The 17,354-nt window shown below is 40.1% G+C and overlaps 1 protein-coding gene across 1 annotated transcript; it reads right to left on the bottom strand.

The window, feature by feature from the left end:
- Positions 1 to 1,623: 1,623 nt before the first annotated feature.
- On the bottom strand, positions 1,624 to 16,444 carry LOC128541256 (uncharacterized). Its single transcript, XM_053511599.1, has 6 exons — positions 15,394 to 16,444; positions 15,001 to 15,324; positions 14,154 to 14,520; positions 7,598 to 7,658; positions 6,972 to 7,298; positions 1,624 to 1,975 (listed from the first exon to the last, which is right to left on the bottom strand). The coding sequence occupies exons 1-6, from the start codon at positions 16,180 to 16,182 to the stop codon at positions 1,624 to 1,626; spliced, it is 2,220 nt and encodes a 739-aa protein (XP_053367574.1). The 5' UTR covers positions 16,183 to 16,444.
- Between the last annotated feature and the right edge of the window lie 910 nt (positions 16,445 to 17,354).

Here is a 17,354-nt window from a genome sequence, read left to right as displayed (position 1 = left end):
CTAGTGGGGGTTACCTCTATGCACAGCCTCAGCTCTGGATCCCCAAAAATCTCATTTTATATTATATAATGCATGTGCTTGTATATGAGTTATAGCATTTTCCTCTCTGTCTCTCTCACATGGTGTTGGGCCAATAGAGCAGGACAAAAGCAACAAATCACCACCATCAGACTCAGGTAAAGCTCAACTATAGGAATGTAAAAACATTTTGTCCTGTTATTCCATCCTTCAAATACTGTACTTGAATTATACTTAAATCTCATGCAAAACCAATTTAATTGTTGCTTTACATATTTTTCTGTAAGATTTAATGTTTTGATTAAATGCTATTGTTTGCAAACCATTTCTTTTTGTTTAGGCTTAATAGTTTATTTATTAAATAAACATATATAACAATAATAATAATAATAATAATAATAATAATAATAATAATAATAATAAAAATTTTACATATTACTATACTGTACATAAAATATATTTACCATAAATATTTTTTTCTTTAATCTCAAAGTATATATACAATACCGCTCAACTTTCGAGTGGTAGTTTATATGGTTGGACTTGAGTTAGATCTTTTTCTCTCTGTCTCTCTCACATGGTGTTGGGCCAATAGAGCAAGATGAAAGCAGCAAATCATCACACTCAAGTAAAGCTTAACTAAATAAATTATCATTATTTCCACCCTCATATCATCCCTCAACACACTAAAGTATATTTAAATTTGATGCAGAACAAATCCAATTGCGGTTTTACAAGATTAAAATAAAATAAAAAATCTTGCACTAGACGAGTTGTATGCCCTTTAAATTCTATTAAAACAGCATTATCAGAGCAATGCTATCAAAATGTGGTCATGGTGCTAATGTTATTGTGCTTGGGCCCTAATTATTATTATTATTATTATTATTTTTAATATTATTATTATTTTTATTGTTATTGTTATTATAAACTGTCTACACGTTTCATATGTAACGCAATTACTTTTTTAAATCTCATTTTTATAGTGTCACTGTATGTGGTTGGATATGAGTTATAGAATTTTCCTCTCTGTCTCTTCCTTACATGGTGTTGGGCCAATAGAGCAAGACAACAGCAAATCATCACCATTACACCCAGGTAAAGCGTAACTAAATAAATGTACATTATTCCCTCCCTTCTATCATCCTTTAACACAATAAATTATAAACATTCGATGCAGAACAAATCCAACTGTGGTTTTACAAGATTAAAATAAGATTAAATTTTTTAGCTAAACAGAGGCATAAAGCTAAACACAGACATAAAGCTACACACAGGCATAGAGCTACACACAGGCATAAAGCAAAACACAGGCTCTTTGGCAAAACACAGGCTCTTCAGCGAAACACAGGCATAGAGCTAAACATAGGCTTAGAGCTTAATACAGGCTTAGAGCTAAACAAAACAAACTTGGAGCTAAAATATACTAGGTAGAGACAGACCAGAGACAAGACAGACTGGGACGAGAAAGATTAATGACAGATTGTGTTAGTAGTTAATCGGGTTAGTACCTAAACTGGTTGTCAAAATGGATGATGACCTAAACGGGTTAGTAATTAAACATACCAGGGGACCAACACACAAAAGGCTAATCCATACTAGAGGCTATATCCATACAAGACTTGATTGCCGCCGAAGCCAGGCGACGGAGGCAGCAGCAGCCTGCACTTGCAGCTGGGTGGCGGAGGCAACACTGGATCGTTCTTGTAGGCCGGGCAGCAGAGTAAGCACTGGGTCGTCCTTTAATCCGGTCGACCGATGCAGCACTGGGTCGTCCTCCAAGCCGGGGCTTCCACTGAGGAGCTCTCTGTGGAAACGGGGGCCTGCACTGAGGCTCTGAGAATACTGGGACTCCCACTGAGGCTCTCCGATGAGACGGAGCCTCCACTGAGGCTCTGCGACGTGATGGATCCTCCACTGAGGCCCTCTGACGTGACGGAGCCTGCACTGAGGCCCTCTGATAAGACAGGGCCTCCACAGAGGCCCTCTGACGAGACAGGGCCCCCCCCCCCAAAAAAAAAAACTTTAAAAAATTAAATAAAAATATTTAAAAATTCTCCCGTGGGGTCCCCTCTGTTATGCCTTAGGTATGGTCTTGCATTCTGTCATGTTTTAAGGGTTAAGGGCCTTGCTCAGGGGTTGAACCTGGGATCTTCCGAACCATAGTCCAATGCCTTAACCACTGAGCTACCCCTGGCCCCTCATGGCATAGAGCTAAACACAGGCTCTTGAGGTAAATACAGACATAGAGCTAAGGACAGACATAGAGCTAAACACAGGCTCTTTAGCTAAACACAAGCATATAGTGAGAAACACAGGCATAGAGCTTAACACAGGCTTAAAGCTAAACAAAACAAACTTAGAGCTAAACTAGACTAAGACGAGACAGACTAAAGACGAGACAGACTAGAGACGAAACAGACTAGAGACCAGACCGACCAGAGACAACACAGTCCAGAGACAAGACAGACCAGAGACAAGACTGACTCGGACAGGAGAGACTAATGACTGATTGGGTTAATAAATAAGCGGGTTAGTATCTAAACAGGTTAGTAACTGAACATACAAGGGGACCAACACACAAGAGTCTAAACACACACAAGAGGCTAAACACACACAAGAGGCTAAACCTACGAGAGGCTGAACCTAATAGAGGCCAAACCTACTTGCGGCTAAACATACAAGTAACCAAACATACAAGTGACTACACATACAAGTGACTAAACATGCGAGAGGCAAACAGACACTGGAAACACACAGAACAGTACTTACACAAAACAAGAGACAAACTAAGTATTACATATAACTTAACAAAAACAGCTCCACAAAACAAAAGCAAAATAAACATCATAAACGTAACAAAACTACAGACAACTTAACTCAACAGACGTACACAATAAATGCAAGACCCAGAGTGCCGGAATAAAAGACTATTTATACAAAAACTAATAATTTGCCTCGGTTCAGGTGATGGTTCTCACCGCTCAACTTTCGAGTGGTAGTTTATGTGGTTGGATTTGAGTTAGACCTTTTTTCTCTCTGTCTCTCTCACATGGCGTTGGTCCAATAGAGCAAGATAACAGCAAGAAATCATCAGACTCAGGTAAAGTTTAAGTATATAAAAGTATGAACATTATTTTTACCCAATCTACATATCATCCTTCAATACGCTAAATTATATTTAAATATGATCCAGACCCAATGTATTTATTAAATTAAGATGTATAATAAGAAGAAGTGTAATTTAAACACGTGGTTCCTAAAACTTTTAATTTTGTATATTTAACACATAATAATAATAATAATAATAATAATAACAACTTTCTAGGAATTCTCTCCTTGTTATGTTGGGGAGGTTTGCATTCCCTTATAAACCATGGATCTGTGTTGTCTGGAGCCATCTGCTCCTGGTGGTGCCTCTCAAGGCAAACTGGTCTCAGATAAGGGGCCAGACTAAGGAAGGCTAGACAGCATAAAAAATTAGGGAGAAGAAAGGTTATCTTGAACGGAGGAAACCTGGTGTCCATGTCTGGAGCCAGGCCTGGACAGAGGGCCCATCATTGATTGTCTGATGGCTGGGTCTGCTACGGGGCCTGGACAGGCACAGAGAGTAGGGGAAGTGTGGATACCCATCCTTCCCCATCCTGTGGACACACCACCTGCGAAAGGGTTTACGTTTGCTGCTATTTGGGTGGCAGGAGGGCAGAGGGACCTTGGGGTCTAGGTCCTTGACGGACTAGACATAGAGGCTGCTTTTGGAGACATGAAACATTAATTCCCTGTGGGGGGAAGGAGCCAAAGCACGTGAAGGGACTGAAGTGTTATACGTTAGATCTAGTGGAGCTACCTCAATGCACAGGCTTAGCTCTGGATCCACAAAAAGCCCGAAATGGTGGGGAAAAAAATCCTTAGGAAAACAAGAGGGTCCTGCACACCTATAGTGCTTGGGCCCTAATACTAATAATAATCAACACAACATGCCTAAGACTTTTTACCAGTACTGTACATAACTTGTATATTTAACACAGATACTTTTTTATTGGCTTTTATAGTATATATACAGTACATATGAGGTTTGATATGAGTTATAGCTTTTTCCTCTCTGTTTCTTTCTTACATGGTGTTGGGCCAATAGAGCAAGACAAGAGCAAATCATCACCATCACATCCAGGTAAAGTTTAACTAAATAAATTTACAGTATTTCCACTTTACAAGTATATTTAAATTAAAATAAGATAAAAAAAATTGCACTAGACAACCTGTATGCCTTTTGAATTCTATTAAAACAGCATTATCAGGGAAATGGCAATGATGCCATAGTGATGTTGTCATGATGCTGTCATTGTGCTTGGGCCTTAATAATAATCATAATAATAATTATTATTATAATAAACTGTGTACACATTTTATATGTAACGAAATTACTTTTTTACATTTTATTTTATAGTATATACTTTATGTGGTTGGATATGAGTTATAGCATTTAACTCTTTGTCTCTCTCACATGATGTTGGGCCAGTAGAGCAAGACAAAAGCAACAAATCAGGTAAAGCTCAACTATAGGAATGTATAAACAATAATTTGTCCTGTTATTTCATCCTTGAACTTCTTAAATTATATTTAAATCCAATGCAAAAACAATCTTATTGTTGCCTTACATATTTTCTTGTAAGATTTAATGTTTTGATTGAAAGCTATTGTTTGCACACTATTTCTTTTTGTTCATGCTTAATAGTGTATTTATTAAAAAACATGTATAATAATAATAATAATAATAATAATAATAAGATAAGATAAGATAAGAGGTCTTTATTAATCCCAAAGGAAATTGTTTTTCTAGTGGCTGCATATTTAAAAAGATACAAATACAATAGGGAAAAAAATGAAAATACAATATGAACAGATATAAATAGAATAATAGACTTCAGACTGTACAGAAATATAATAATAATAATAATAATAATAATAATAATAATAATAGAATTTTGCACAATACTGTACATGACATATATTTAAAACAACTACTTTTTTCTTTGAGCTTAAAGTATATATATGATACCACTCAACTTTAGAGTGGTTGTTTATGTGGTTGGATTTGAGTTAGACCTTTTTTCTCTCTGTCTCTCTCACATGGTGTTGGGCCAATAGAGCAAGATAACAGCAGCAAATCATCACACTCAGGTAAAGTTTAACTTTATAAAAGTATGTAACATTATTTCCACCCATTATACATATCATCCTTCAATACATTTATATTTAAATATGATCCAGACCAAATTAATGTATTTATCAAATTAACATGTATAATAATAAGAAGAGTAATTTAAACACAGGATTCCAAAACTTTTGATGTTTGTGTATTTTACACATTTACATTTTATTTGATTCTATAGTATATTTGTGGTTGGATATGAGTTATAGCCTGTTCCCCTTTGTCTCTCTGTTACATGGTTTTGGGCCAATAGGACAAGACAACAGCAACAAATCATCACCATCAGACTCAGGTAAATCTCAACTATAGGAATGTAAAAACATTTTGTCCTGTTATTCCATCCTTCAAATACTGTACTTGAATTATACTTAAATCTCATGCAAAACCAATTTAATTGTTGCTTTACATATTTTTCTTTAAGATTCAATGTTTTGATTAAATGCTATTGTTTGCAAACCATTTCTTTTTGTTTAGGCTTAATAGTTTATTTATTAAATAAACATATATAACAATAATAATATTAATAATAATAATAATAATAATAATAATAATAATAATAAAAATTTTACATATTACTATACTGTACATAAAATATATTTACCATAAATATTTTATTCTTTAATCTCAAAGTATATATACAATACCGCTCAACTTTCGAGTGGTAGTTTATATGGTTGGACTTGAGTTAGATCTTTTTCTCTCTGTCTCTCTCACATGGTGTTGGGCCAATAGAGCAAGATGAAAGCAGCAAATCATCACACTCAAGTAAAGCTTAACTAAATAAATTATCATTATTTCCACCCTCATATCATCCCTCAACACACTAAAGTATATTTAAATTTGATGCAGAACAAATCCAATTGCGGTTTTACAAGATTAAAATAAAATAAAAAATCTTGCACTAGACGAGTTGTATGCCCTTTAAATTCTATTAAAACAGCATTATCAGAGCAATGCTATCAAAATGTGGTCATGGTGCTGATGTTATTGTGCTTGGCCCTAATTATTATTATTATTATTATTATTATTAATTTATTATTATTATTATTATTATTGTTATTATAAACTGTCTACACGTTTCATATGTAACGCAATTACTTTTTTAAATCTTATTTCTATAGTGTCACTGTATGTGGTTGGATATGAGTTATAGCATTTTCCTCTCTGTCTCTTTCTTACATGGTGTTGGGCCAATAGAGCAAGACAAGAGCAAATCATCACCATCACACCCAGGTAAAGCGTAACTAAATACATGTACATTATTCCCTCCCTTCTATCATCCTTCAACACAATAAATTATAAACATTTGATGCAGAACAAATCCAACTGTGGTTTTACAAGATTAAAATAAGATTAAAATTTTTAGCTACAGACAGGCATAGAGCTACACACAGGCATAAAGCAAAACACAGGCTCTTTGGCAAAACACAGGCTCTTTAGCGAAACACAGGCTTAGAGCTTAACACAGACTTAGAGCCTAACACAGGTTTAGAGCTGAACAAAACAAACTTGGAGCTAAATTAAACTAAGACAAGACAGACCAGAGACGAGACAGACCAGAGACAAGACTAGGACGAGAAAGATTAATGACTAATCGTGTTAGTAGTAAATCAGGTTAATACTTAAACTGGTTGTCAAAATGGATGATGACCTAAACGGGTAAGTAATTAAACATACCAGGGGACCAACACACAAGAGGCTAATCCATACTAGAGGCTATATCCATACAAGACTTGATTGCCGCCGAAGCCAGGCGACGGAGGCAGCAGCAGCCTGCACTTGCAGCTGGGTGGCGGAGGCAACACTGGATCGTTCTTGTAGGCCGGGCAGCAGAGTAAGCACTGGGTCGTCCTTTAATCCGGTCGACCGATGCAGCACTGGGTCGTCCTCCAAGCCGGGGCTTCCACTGAGGAGCTCTCTGTGGAAACGGGGGCCTGCACTGAGGCTCTGAGAATACTGGGACTCCCACTGAGGCTCTCCGATGAGACGGAGCCTCCACTGAGGCTCTGCGACGTGATGGATCCTCCACTGAGGCCCTCTGACGTGACGGAGCCTGCACTGAGGCCCTCTGATAAGACAGGGCCTCCACAGAGGCCCTCTGACGAGACAGGGCCCCCCCCCAAAAAAAAAAACTTTAAAAAATTAAATAAAAATATTTAAAAATTCTCCCGTGGGGTCCCCTCTGTTATGCCTTAGGTATGGTCTTGCATTCTGTCATGTTTTAAGGGTTAAGGGCCTTGCTCAAGGGCCTTGCTCAGGGGTTGAACCTGGGATCTTCCGAACCATAGTCCAATGCCTTAACCACTGAGCTACCCCTGGCCCCTCATGGCATAGAGCTAAACACAGGCTCTTGAGGTAAATACAGACATAGAGCTAAAGACAGGCAAAGAGCTAAGGACAGACATAGAGCTAAACACAGGCTCTTTAGCTAAACACAAGCATATAGTGAGAAACACAGGCATAGAGCAAAGAACAGGTTCTTTGGTGAAACACAGGCTTAGAGCTTAACACAGGCTTTAAGCTAAACAAAACAAACTTAGAGCTAAACTAGACTAAGACGAGACAGACTAAAGACGAGACAGACTAGAGACGAAACAGACTAGAGACCAGACCGACCAGAGACAAGACAGACCAGAGACGACACAGACCAGAGACGACACAGACCAGAGACGACACAGACCAGAGACGACACAGACCAGAGACGACACAGACCAGAGACAAGACAGACCAGAGACAAGACAGACCAGAGACAAGACTGACTAGGACAGGAGAGACTAATGACTGATTGGGTTAGTAAATAAGCGGGTTAGTATCTAAAAAGGTTAGTAACTGAACATACAAGGGGACCAACACACAAGAGGCTAAACACACACAAGAGGCTAAACACACACAAGAGGCTAAACACACACAAGAGGCTAAACCTACAAGAGGCTAAACCTCTTAGCTGCTAAAAATCCCTAGCAGCTAAACCTACTAGCGGCTAAACATACAAGTAACCAAACATACAAGTGACTACACATACAAGTGACTAAACATGCGAGAGGCAAACAGACACTGGAAACACACAGAACAGTACTTACACAAAACAAGAGACAAACTAAGTATTACATATAACTTAACAAAAACAGCTCCACAAAACAAAAGCAAAATAAACATCATAAACGTAACAAAACTACAGACAACTTAACTCAACAGACGTACACAATAACTAATAATTTGCCTCGGTTCAGGTGATAATTAACACCGCTCAACTTTCGAGTGGTAGTTTATGTGGTTGGATTTGAGTTAGACCATTTTCCTCTTTGTCTCTCTCACATGTCATTGGGCCAATAGAGCAAGATAACAGCAAGAAATCATCAGACTCAGGTAAAGTTTAAGTATATAAAAGTATGAACATTATTTTCACCCATTATACATATCACCCCTTAATACGCTAAATTATATTTACATATGATCCAGACCCAATGTATTTATTAAATTAAGATGTATAATAATAATAAGTGTAATTTAAACATGTGGTTCCTAAAACTTTTAATGTTTGTATATTTAACACATAATAATAATAATAATAATAATAATAATAATAATAATAATGTAAATAACTTTCTAGGAATTCTCTCCTTGTTGTGTTGGGGAGGTTTGCATTCCCTTATAAACCATGGATCTGTGTTGTCTGGAGCCATCTGCTCCTGGTGGTGCCTCTCAAGGCAAACTGGTCTCAGATAAGGGGCCAGACTAAGGAAGGCTAGACAGCATAAAAAATTAGGGAGAAGAAAGGTTATCTTGAACGGAGGAAACCTGGTGTCCATGTCTGGAGCCAGGCCTGGACAGAGGGCCCATCATTGATTGTCTGATGGCTGGGTCTGCTACAAGGCCTGGACAGGCACAGACAGTAGGGGAAGTGTGGATACCCATCCTTCCCCATCCTGTGGACACACCACCTGCGAAAGGGTTTAGGTTTTCTGCTATTTGGGTGGAAGGAAGGCAGAGGGCCTTGACGGACCAGACATAGAGGCTGCTTTTGGAGACATGAAACATTAATTCCCTGTGGGGGGAAGAAGCCAAAGCACGTGAAGGGACTGAAGTGTTATACGTTATATCTAGTGGTTATATCAAGTGGATATAGCTTACCTCAATGCACAGGCTTAGCTCTGGATCCACAAAAAGCCCGGTGGGAAAAAAAAATCCTTAGGAAAACAAGAGGGTCCTGCACACCTATAGTGCTTGGGCCCTAATACTAATAATAATCAACACAACATGCCTAAGACTTTTTACCAGTACTGTACATAACTTGTATATTTAACACAGATACTTTTTTATTGGCTTTTATAGTATATATACAGTACATATGAGGTTTGATATGAGTTATAGCTTTTTCCTCTCTGTTTCTTTCTTACATGGTGTTGGGCCAATAGAGCAAGACAAGAGCAAATCATCACCATCACATCCAGGTAAAGTTTAACTAAATAAATTTACAGTATTTCCACTTTACAAGTATATTTAAATTAAAATAAGATAAAAAAAAATTGCACTACACAAGCTGTATGCCTTTTGAATTCTATTAAAACAGCATTATCAGGGAAATGGCAATGATGCCATAGTGATGTTGTCATGATGCTGTCATTGTGCTTGGGCCTTAATAATAATCATAATAATAATTTTTATTAGAATAAGCTGTGTACACATTTTATATGTAACGAAATTACTTTTTTACATTTTATTTTATAGTATATATTTTATGTGGTTGGATATGAGTTATAGCATTTAACTCTTTGTCTCTCTCACATGGTGTTGGCCCAGTAGAGCAAGACAAAAGCAACAAGTCAGGTAAAGCTCAACTATAGGAATGTACAAACATTATTTTGTCGTGTTATTTCATCCTTGAAGTTCTTAAATTATATTTAAATCTAATGCAAAAACAATCTTATTGTTGCTTTACATATTTTCTTGTAAGATTTGATGTTGTGATTAAAAGCTATTGTTTGCAAACCATTTCTTTTTGTTCATGCTTAATAGTGTATTCATTAAAAAACATGTATAATAATAATAATAATAATAATAATAATATAGGATAAAATAGGTCTTTATTAATCCCAAAGGAAATTGTTTTTCCAGTGGCTGCATATTTAAAAAGATACAAATACAATAGGGAAAAAAATGAAAATACAATATGAACAGATATAAATAGAATAATAGACTTCAGACTGTACAGAAATATAATAATAATAACAATAATAATAATAGAATTTTGCACAATACTGTACATGACATATATTTAAAACAAATACTTTTTTATTTGAGCTTAAAGTATATATACAATACCACTCAACTTTAGGGTGGTTGTTTATGTGGTTGGATTTAAATTAGACCTTTTTCCTCTTTGTCTCTCTCACATGGCATTGGGCAAATAGAGCAAGATAACAGCAACAAACCATCACACTCAGGTAAAGCTTAACTTTATAAAAGTATGTAACATTGTAACACTTGGATTTAATTAAACCACTAGTTACTTTGCTACGGGGTCGAGAATCAAAATACGGGTTTTTAAACTGCACTTCCGGTATTGCGCAATCAAGACAGGACAAGTAAAGACGCGACACAATAACCATATATAAACCAAACCAACGTGTATTAAACCAACAAACAAACAAACAAACAAACAAGGTGCACCAAAAACCAATATATACAAAATATATACAAATATAAACAAAGTGTGAGATGTATGCGGGTGTGTGAGTGCGTGTATGATTGTCCAGAGTTAATGATATTGCAGTGTGTGAAATGATGCACGGGAGAGATTGGCTCGGCCTCACCGGTATTGATGACAAATCCGGGAGCTCGAGCAACGGAACGAGAGGTGAATTGTGAGTGTCTATGAGGAATAATCCAACCGGGGAAAAGTACTCCTTTAGAATCATCAAACAAACTCTCTCTCAGAATAAACAGCGCGCTAGGTAAATCTCTCCGTCTCGAGTCACTTGCCGGTTCCGGCTTTATACCGGCACACGTGACCCGACGCCGCTTCCGGGTTCTCTCGCGCTACGATCGCGCATGCTCGCGAGAGCTTACCCTGTGACCAACACTGTCAATGGGGACAAATAAAACCAGATCGGGCAATTTTATGAGCACAGGTGAGCAGCATTAGCTCCTTAATCCATTTCCCTGTTATAGTTAAAATGCCCTTTTATGTGGCTGCGCTACATAGACCCCCCCCCCCAAGCCTCCGGCGTCTGAGGAGAACGTCCGTAGAAGCGCTTCAGATTAACCACGTTCACGGTATCAGTTTTTTGTGGATTGCCCCAAGACACTGTGTAATTGATTGGTCCCTTTTTGTTTTTTATTTCTGCTGGTCCCTCCCACTTGGGCGCTAGCTTGGCAGAAAATCTTTTCGCTGCGGAGGAGAGTGGGTGAGTTTTTATCCAAACTAGATCTCCCGGTTTAAAGTGCGCATCTTTTCTCCGGGCATTGTAGTATCTAGCTTGTTTGGACTGTTGTTGTTTTACTCTTTGTCTCACTTCCTCCATGATAAGTTGTTGTCGGTCTAGTAATGAGTAGGCTGTGTGATCAGGTGTTGGAGGGTGATTCATGAGCCTTTCGAGTGGCCCTTTTAGTTGCCGACCCAGTGTGAGTTCTGCAGGTGTCTTTCCAGTAGTTTCCTGTTGGGCTGTATTGATGGCGAATCTGAGCTCTGGTAACCATTGGTCCCAGTTTTGGTGATGGTCCCCGACGTATGAAGCGATCATTGTCTTCAGAGTTCGGTTGACCCGTTCCGTCAGGTTCGTTTGTGGGTGGTAGCTCGTAGTTAGCTTTTGGACGCTGCCCCAGGTTTGGCAGAGGTGTGCCAGCAGTTGAGACGTAAACTGGGGACCTCGATCGGAAACTAGATATTTGGGGACTCCCCATCTAGTAAAGATTTCCTCTCTCAGCACTTTCACCAGTTTTGGCGTCTTCACATCCCTGAGGGGAAACATCTCCACCCATTTGGTGAAATAATCTACCACCACCAGCAGATATTCATTTTGCCTTTTACTTCGGGGAAAAGGACCCATGATGTCCAATCCTACGGTGTGTCCTGGCTCTGGAACCTCCGTGCTCTGTAGTAGCCCACTAGGTCTAGTGTTTTCCATTTTATACTGTTGACACACGCTGCAAGTTCTCACATAGTGCCAGACGTCTTTCCGCACCGTAGGCCACCATGCCACATCTAGTAACCTCAGCAGGGTTTTTAGTTGCCCCAGGTGTCCTCCCAAGGGATTGTCATGATAGTAATGTAAAAAGTTTTTTATTAATGACTGGGGGACAACTAGTTGAAATTTTTCTCCGTGTCTTACCGGTACCCGGCGATATAACGCCCCTTGGTGATGTTCGAAAGAGACCCTCTGCTCTCTTGTGCTTCGTGGCTGGTCTTTAGAGAGCAGCTTCGTGATGGTGGGGTCCTCATGTTGGGCTTGCGTTATCTCACACAGGTCGTTTGGTAAGTCGGACGAACATTTAGAGGTTGTGACGGCGAGACATGGAGCGGTGCCCACTTCTAACGGCGGGGGCGCCCGGGATAGCGCATCTGGTCCCAGATTTAAGCAGCCTTTTCTATGATGTACTGTGAAAACGAACTGTTGTAGGCGTAACGTCCATCGGGTGAGACGAGAGCTGGTTTTCGGGCAGTTGAAGGCCCATGACAGGGCAGCATGGTCGGTAAAGACCTCGAAAGCACGACCTTCTAGATAGTGCCTCCATTTTTCTACAGCCCAGACCACGGCCAAACACTCCTTTTCTGATGTGGAGTAATTCTGCTCAGCTCCTCTCAACATTCGTGAGGCGTAAGCTACTGCTCGTTCTCCTTCTGCTGCAGTTTGGGTGAGGATGGCTCCCAGGCCCACTTCGCTGGCGTCGGTGTGCAATTGGAATGGCAGATTTAAGTTTGGTTGTATAAGTACTGGTGGGTTTTGAAGTGCGTGTTTGATGACATCCATACTGTTCTGGCATTCTTCGGTCCACTCCCATTTTACTCCCTTCCTTTTTAAATTATTTAATGGAGCTGTTATGTCGGCAAAGTGGGGAATGAACTTGTGATACCAGCCGGCGAGACCCAGAAAACGTTGAAGAGATTTTAAGTCTTGTGGGGGAGGATATTCTGCCACCGCCTTGGTTTTCTCCGGGTCTAACTGCACACCTTCTTCAGAGATGACATGACCGAGGAACTTCAGCCGCCTTTTGAAGAAATGACACTTCTTCATGTTGAGGGAGAGATTGGCTTGGGTGAGTCTGGAAAATACTGCGTTGAGATGCATTCTATGTTGTTCTAGTGATGGTGAGTAAATAATAATGTCATCTATATAGACGAAGCAATACTTTCCTCTTAGATCCGCCAAGACGTTCTCCATCAGTCGTTGGAACGTTGCAGCTGCGTTTCTGAGTCCGTAGGGCATGGACCGGAATTGAAACAGACCTTTGGTAGTGATGAAGGCGGTCTTCTCACAGCTGTCTCTCTCCATCTCCACCTGCCAGTACCCGGATTGCAGATCCAATGTTGAGAACCAGGAGGCGCCATCCAGTGATTCGATGATGTCGTGTATTAAAGGCATTGGATATGCATCAGGTTTGGTTTTGCTGTTCAATTTTCTAAAATCTACACAGAAACGGTAAGTCCCATCGGGTTTAGGTACTAAAACAACAGGTGACGACCATGATGAACAGGAAGGTTCGATGATGTTGTCCTTCAGCATCTGGTCGACTTGATCTTCTATAATCTTTTTCTTTAAGGGTGATACTCGGTACGCTCTGGATCTAAATGGGGTGTCGTCAGATAAAGTGATTTTGTGTCTCTCTAATGCTGTTTTGCCCAAGATGTTGGAGGTGGTGCGGGGCCAAGCGGCCATTAGTTTCAGCAGCTCCTCTTCGTTGTCGGTGTCCCATGACGTCACACTTTTTGTGTTTTCCTCCGCGCATAGGAGATCATCAGGAGTCACCGGTAAGGCTAAATACAGGTTAGCTGTAGCCGGGAGATGAGAGTGGCTCCTTTGAGCAGGCTTAGATGGCGCAGAGTGGGGTTGGGACATTATGAAGGGATGATAAGTGACTCCCTCCTCTGTTTTCAGCCCATACTCCCCGCGTGCGACGTCCAAGGTCGCTCCTGTGGCTTTTAAGAAGTCCAGCCCCACGATCAGCGGGAAAGCCAGGTGAGAGTTGCTCATGACGTAAGTGTCCAGCTCACATTCGATCGTGTGCCAGTTGTAACTCAGCCTTCTCTGGGTTTGCGCCTGGTGTGTTTTCCCATCAGCCATCACAAACTTCTGAGGAGAAGGAACATCACACCTGACTTCCTGTTCGCAGAGCTGCCTCCATAGATGTTCCCTCATTAGCGTGTAGGAGCTTCCCGTATCGACCACAGCATTCACCTTCCTTCCTTGAACTGTTACTGGAACCAGGAGAAGCGAAGGAGTTGCCAGAGGTTGAGCAATGGAGAGTCCCGCTGCGTGCTTTGAAGGAACTCGCTCACCTGCCTTCTTATGACTCTTTTCCTTGTTGTGCTGGGAGTCCACCTTTTGCCAATAGTCTTTGGAGCTCTTGCAGTCTTTTTCCACCCTAGAACCTATCTTCACAAGCTGTTCCACGGTGTTCACTGTTCCTCTTAGACATCCTGCCACTCTTGGGTTGATGTTATTCAGGATTCGCCCCACTAGTTCTTCCTCGGAGATATCAGGCTTCCACTTCATACAGAGGGCGCGGTAGTCATAGGCGAAGTCTCTAAGGCGTTGACTGGGCTGCTGTACCAGAGACCTTAAGTTTTCTTCCACTTCTGTGAGATAGTCATCCGGTAAGAAAGCCGCCATAAATGCCTGTTTAAAAGACTTCCAGTCCTTCACCTTGCCTTTCTCTGCCTTCCACCAGCTCAGAGCAGGTCCTCGTAGCACCGTGCTGAGGGTTCCTAACAGTTCTGGGCTGGGCAGTGGTCTGATCTCCAGATAGTTTTCACACTGTTCGATGAAGTTAAGAACATCCGCTGTCTCTGAAGCGTCGCCAAAGGCTGGAAACTCCAGGCGGATGGGTGGTCGGCCATAAAAGGAAGAAGAAGAGGGTGAAACTGAGGAGGTAAGCTGGGCAGAAGCGTGTGGTTGGACACAAGGAGGAATGTCGTATGTTTCATGACTGCTTATGTGCTTTACCTTTGCCGTAGATGCTGTGATCGCCGTGCTGGGAGAATGTAGAACAGGAGATTGGGGAGATGCAGGGGTGTAGGCCTTTAACCTTTGGATGGTGGGCGTACTTGTGAGCCGTAGTTTTTTCATCTGGTTTTCCCAGATTACGTCACGTCTCAGAAAACAGTCAGTGACAGCTCTTTCCAGTTTCTCCAGGGCCTCTTGGCAGTAGCGCTCCAGCCCTTCTAAGCTAGCGTCCACTGCGTCCCGAAAACTGGTTTCCCTGTTCAAACTGCTGTTTACGGATTGTCTAAAATCCTGCTCCAACGTGTTCACTTTGTCAGTAAGCGCCCCCATATCCTCCTTGCATTGATTCAGTTCAGTTTGCAATGTATGCACAACATTAATATCAGACCCAACATCATCATCATCATCATCATCATCATGTCTGTCAGATATATATAGTGAACTAATCAATGAGGTTATTTCAGCTGTAGGGTTACGGCGTGTAACAAATGCATCATCTACATCCTCCAGCACATTATTAGCTACAGCAAGGTCGGCCTGCACGGCACCACTAGCATTAGCATTAGCAATGTTAGCATCCATTTTGTTCTGCCAAGACGCACAAAACCGGAAAATACCCGAAAATACCGATTCCCCGTACGTACGGGCCACCACTATGTAACACTTGGATTTAATTAAACCACTAGTTACTTTGCTACGGGGTCGAGAATCAAAATACGGGTTTTTAAACTGCACTTCCGGTATTGCGCAATCAAGACAGGACAAGTAAAGACGCGACACAATAACCATATATAAACCAAACCAACGTGTATTAAACCAACAAACAAACAAACAAACAAACAAGGTGCACCAAAAACCAATATATACAAAATATATACAAATATAAACAAAGTGTGAGATGTATGCGGGTGTGTGAGTGCGTGTATGATTGTCCAGAGTTAATGTTATTGCAGTGTGTGAAATGATGCACGGGAGAGATTGGCTCGGCCTCACCGGTATTGATGACAAATCCGGGAGCTCGAGCAACGGAACGAGAGGTGAATTGTGAGTGTCTATGAGGAATAATCCAACCGGGGAAAAGTACTCCTTTAGAATCATCAAACAAACTCTCTCTCAGAATAAACAGCGCGCTAGGTAAATCTCTCCGTCTCGAGTCACTTGCCGGTTCCGGCTTTATACCGGCACACGTGACCCGACGCCGCTTCCGGGTTCTCTCGCGCTACGATCGCGCATGCTCGCGAGAGCTTACCCTGTGACCAACACAGTCAATGGGGACAAATAAAACCAGATCGGGCAATTTTATGAGCACAGGTGAGCAGCATTAGCTCCTTAATCCATTTCCCTGTTATAGTTAAAATGCCCTTTTATGTGGCTGCGCTACAACATTATTTCCACCCATTATACATATCATCCTTCAATACATTTATATTTAAATATGATCCAGACCAAATCAAGGTATTCATCAAATTAACATGTATAATAATAAGAAGAGTAATTTAAACACAGGATTCCAAAACTTTTGATGTTTGTATATTTAACACATTTACATTTTTATTTGATTCTATAGTATATTTGTGGTGGATATGATTTATAGCCTGTTCCCCTTTGTCTCTCTGTTACATGGTTTTGGGCCAATAGGACAAGACAACAGCAACAAATCATCACCATCAGACTCAGGTAAATCTCAACTATAGGAATGTAAAAACATTTTGTCCTGTTATTCCATCCTTCAAATACTGTACTTGAATTATACTTAAATCTCATGCAAAACCAATTTAATTGTTGCTTTACATATTTTTCTGTAAGATTCAATGTTTTGATTAAATGCTATTGTTTGCAAACCATTTCTTTTTGTTTAGGCTTAATAGTTTATTTATTAAATAAACATATATAACAATAATAATATAAATAATAATAATAATAATAATAATAATAATAATAATAAACATTTTACATATTAC

The sequence above is a fragment of the Clarias gariepinus genome, chromosome 14 (genome assembly GCF_024256425.1).
Source record: "Clarias gariepinus isolate MV-2021 ecotype Netherlands chromosome 14, CGAR_prim_01v2, whole genome shotgun sequence".
NCBI classification, from domain to species: domain Eukaryota; kingdom Metazoa; phylum Chordata; class Actinopteri; order Siluriformes; family Clariidae; genus Clarias; species Clarias gariepinus.
The sequence above is the reverse complement of the archived record's forward strand: the minus strand, read 5'-3'. Positions and strand labels throughout refer to the sequence as shown.

Coding starts and splice junctions, on each gene's coding strand:
- LOC128541256 (XM_053511599.1), bottom strand. CDS start 16,182: ATGGTTATTGTGTCGCGTCTTTACTTGTCCTGTCTTGATTGCGCAATA. Junction 14,521..15,000: donor AAGAAAACTTAAGGTCTCTG/GTACAGCAGCCC, acceptor CCTTCTCCTCAG/AAGTTTGTGATGGCTGATGG. Junction 1,976..6,971: donor TCCGTCGCCTGGCTTCGGCG/GCAATCAAGTCT, acceptor CTGTCTTATCAG/AGGGCCTCAGTGCAGGCTCC.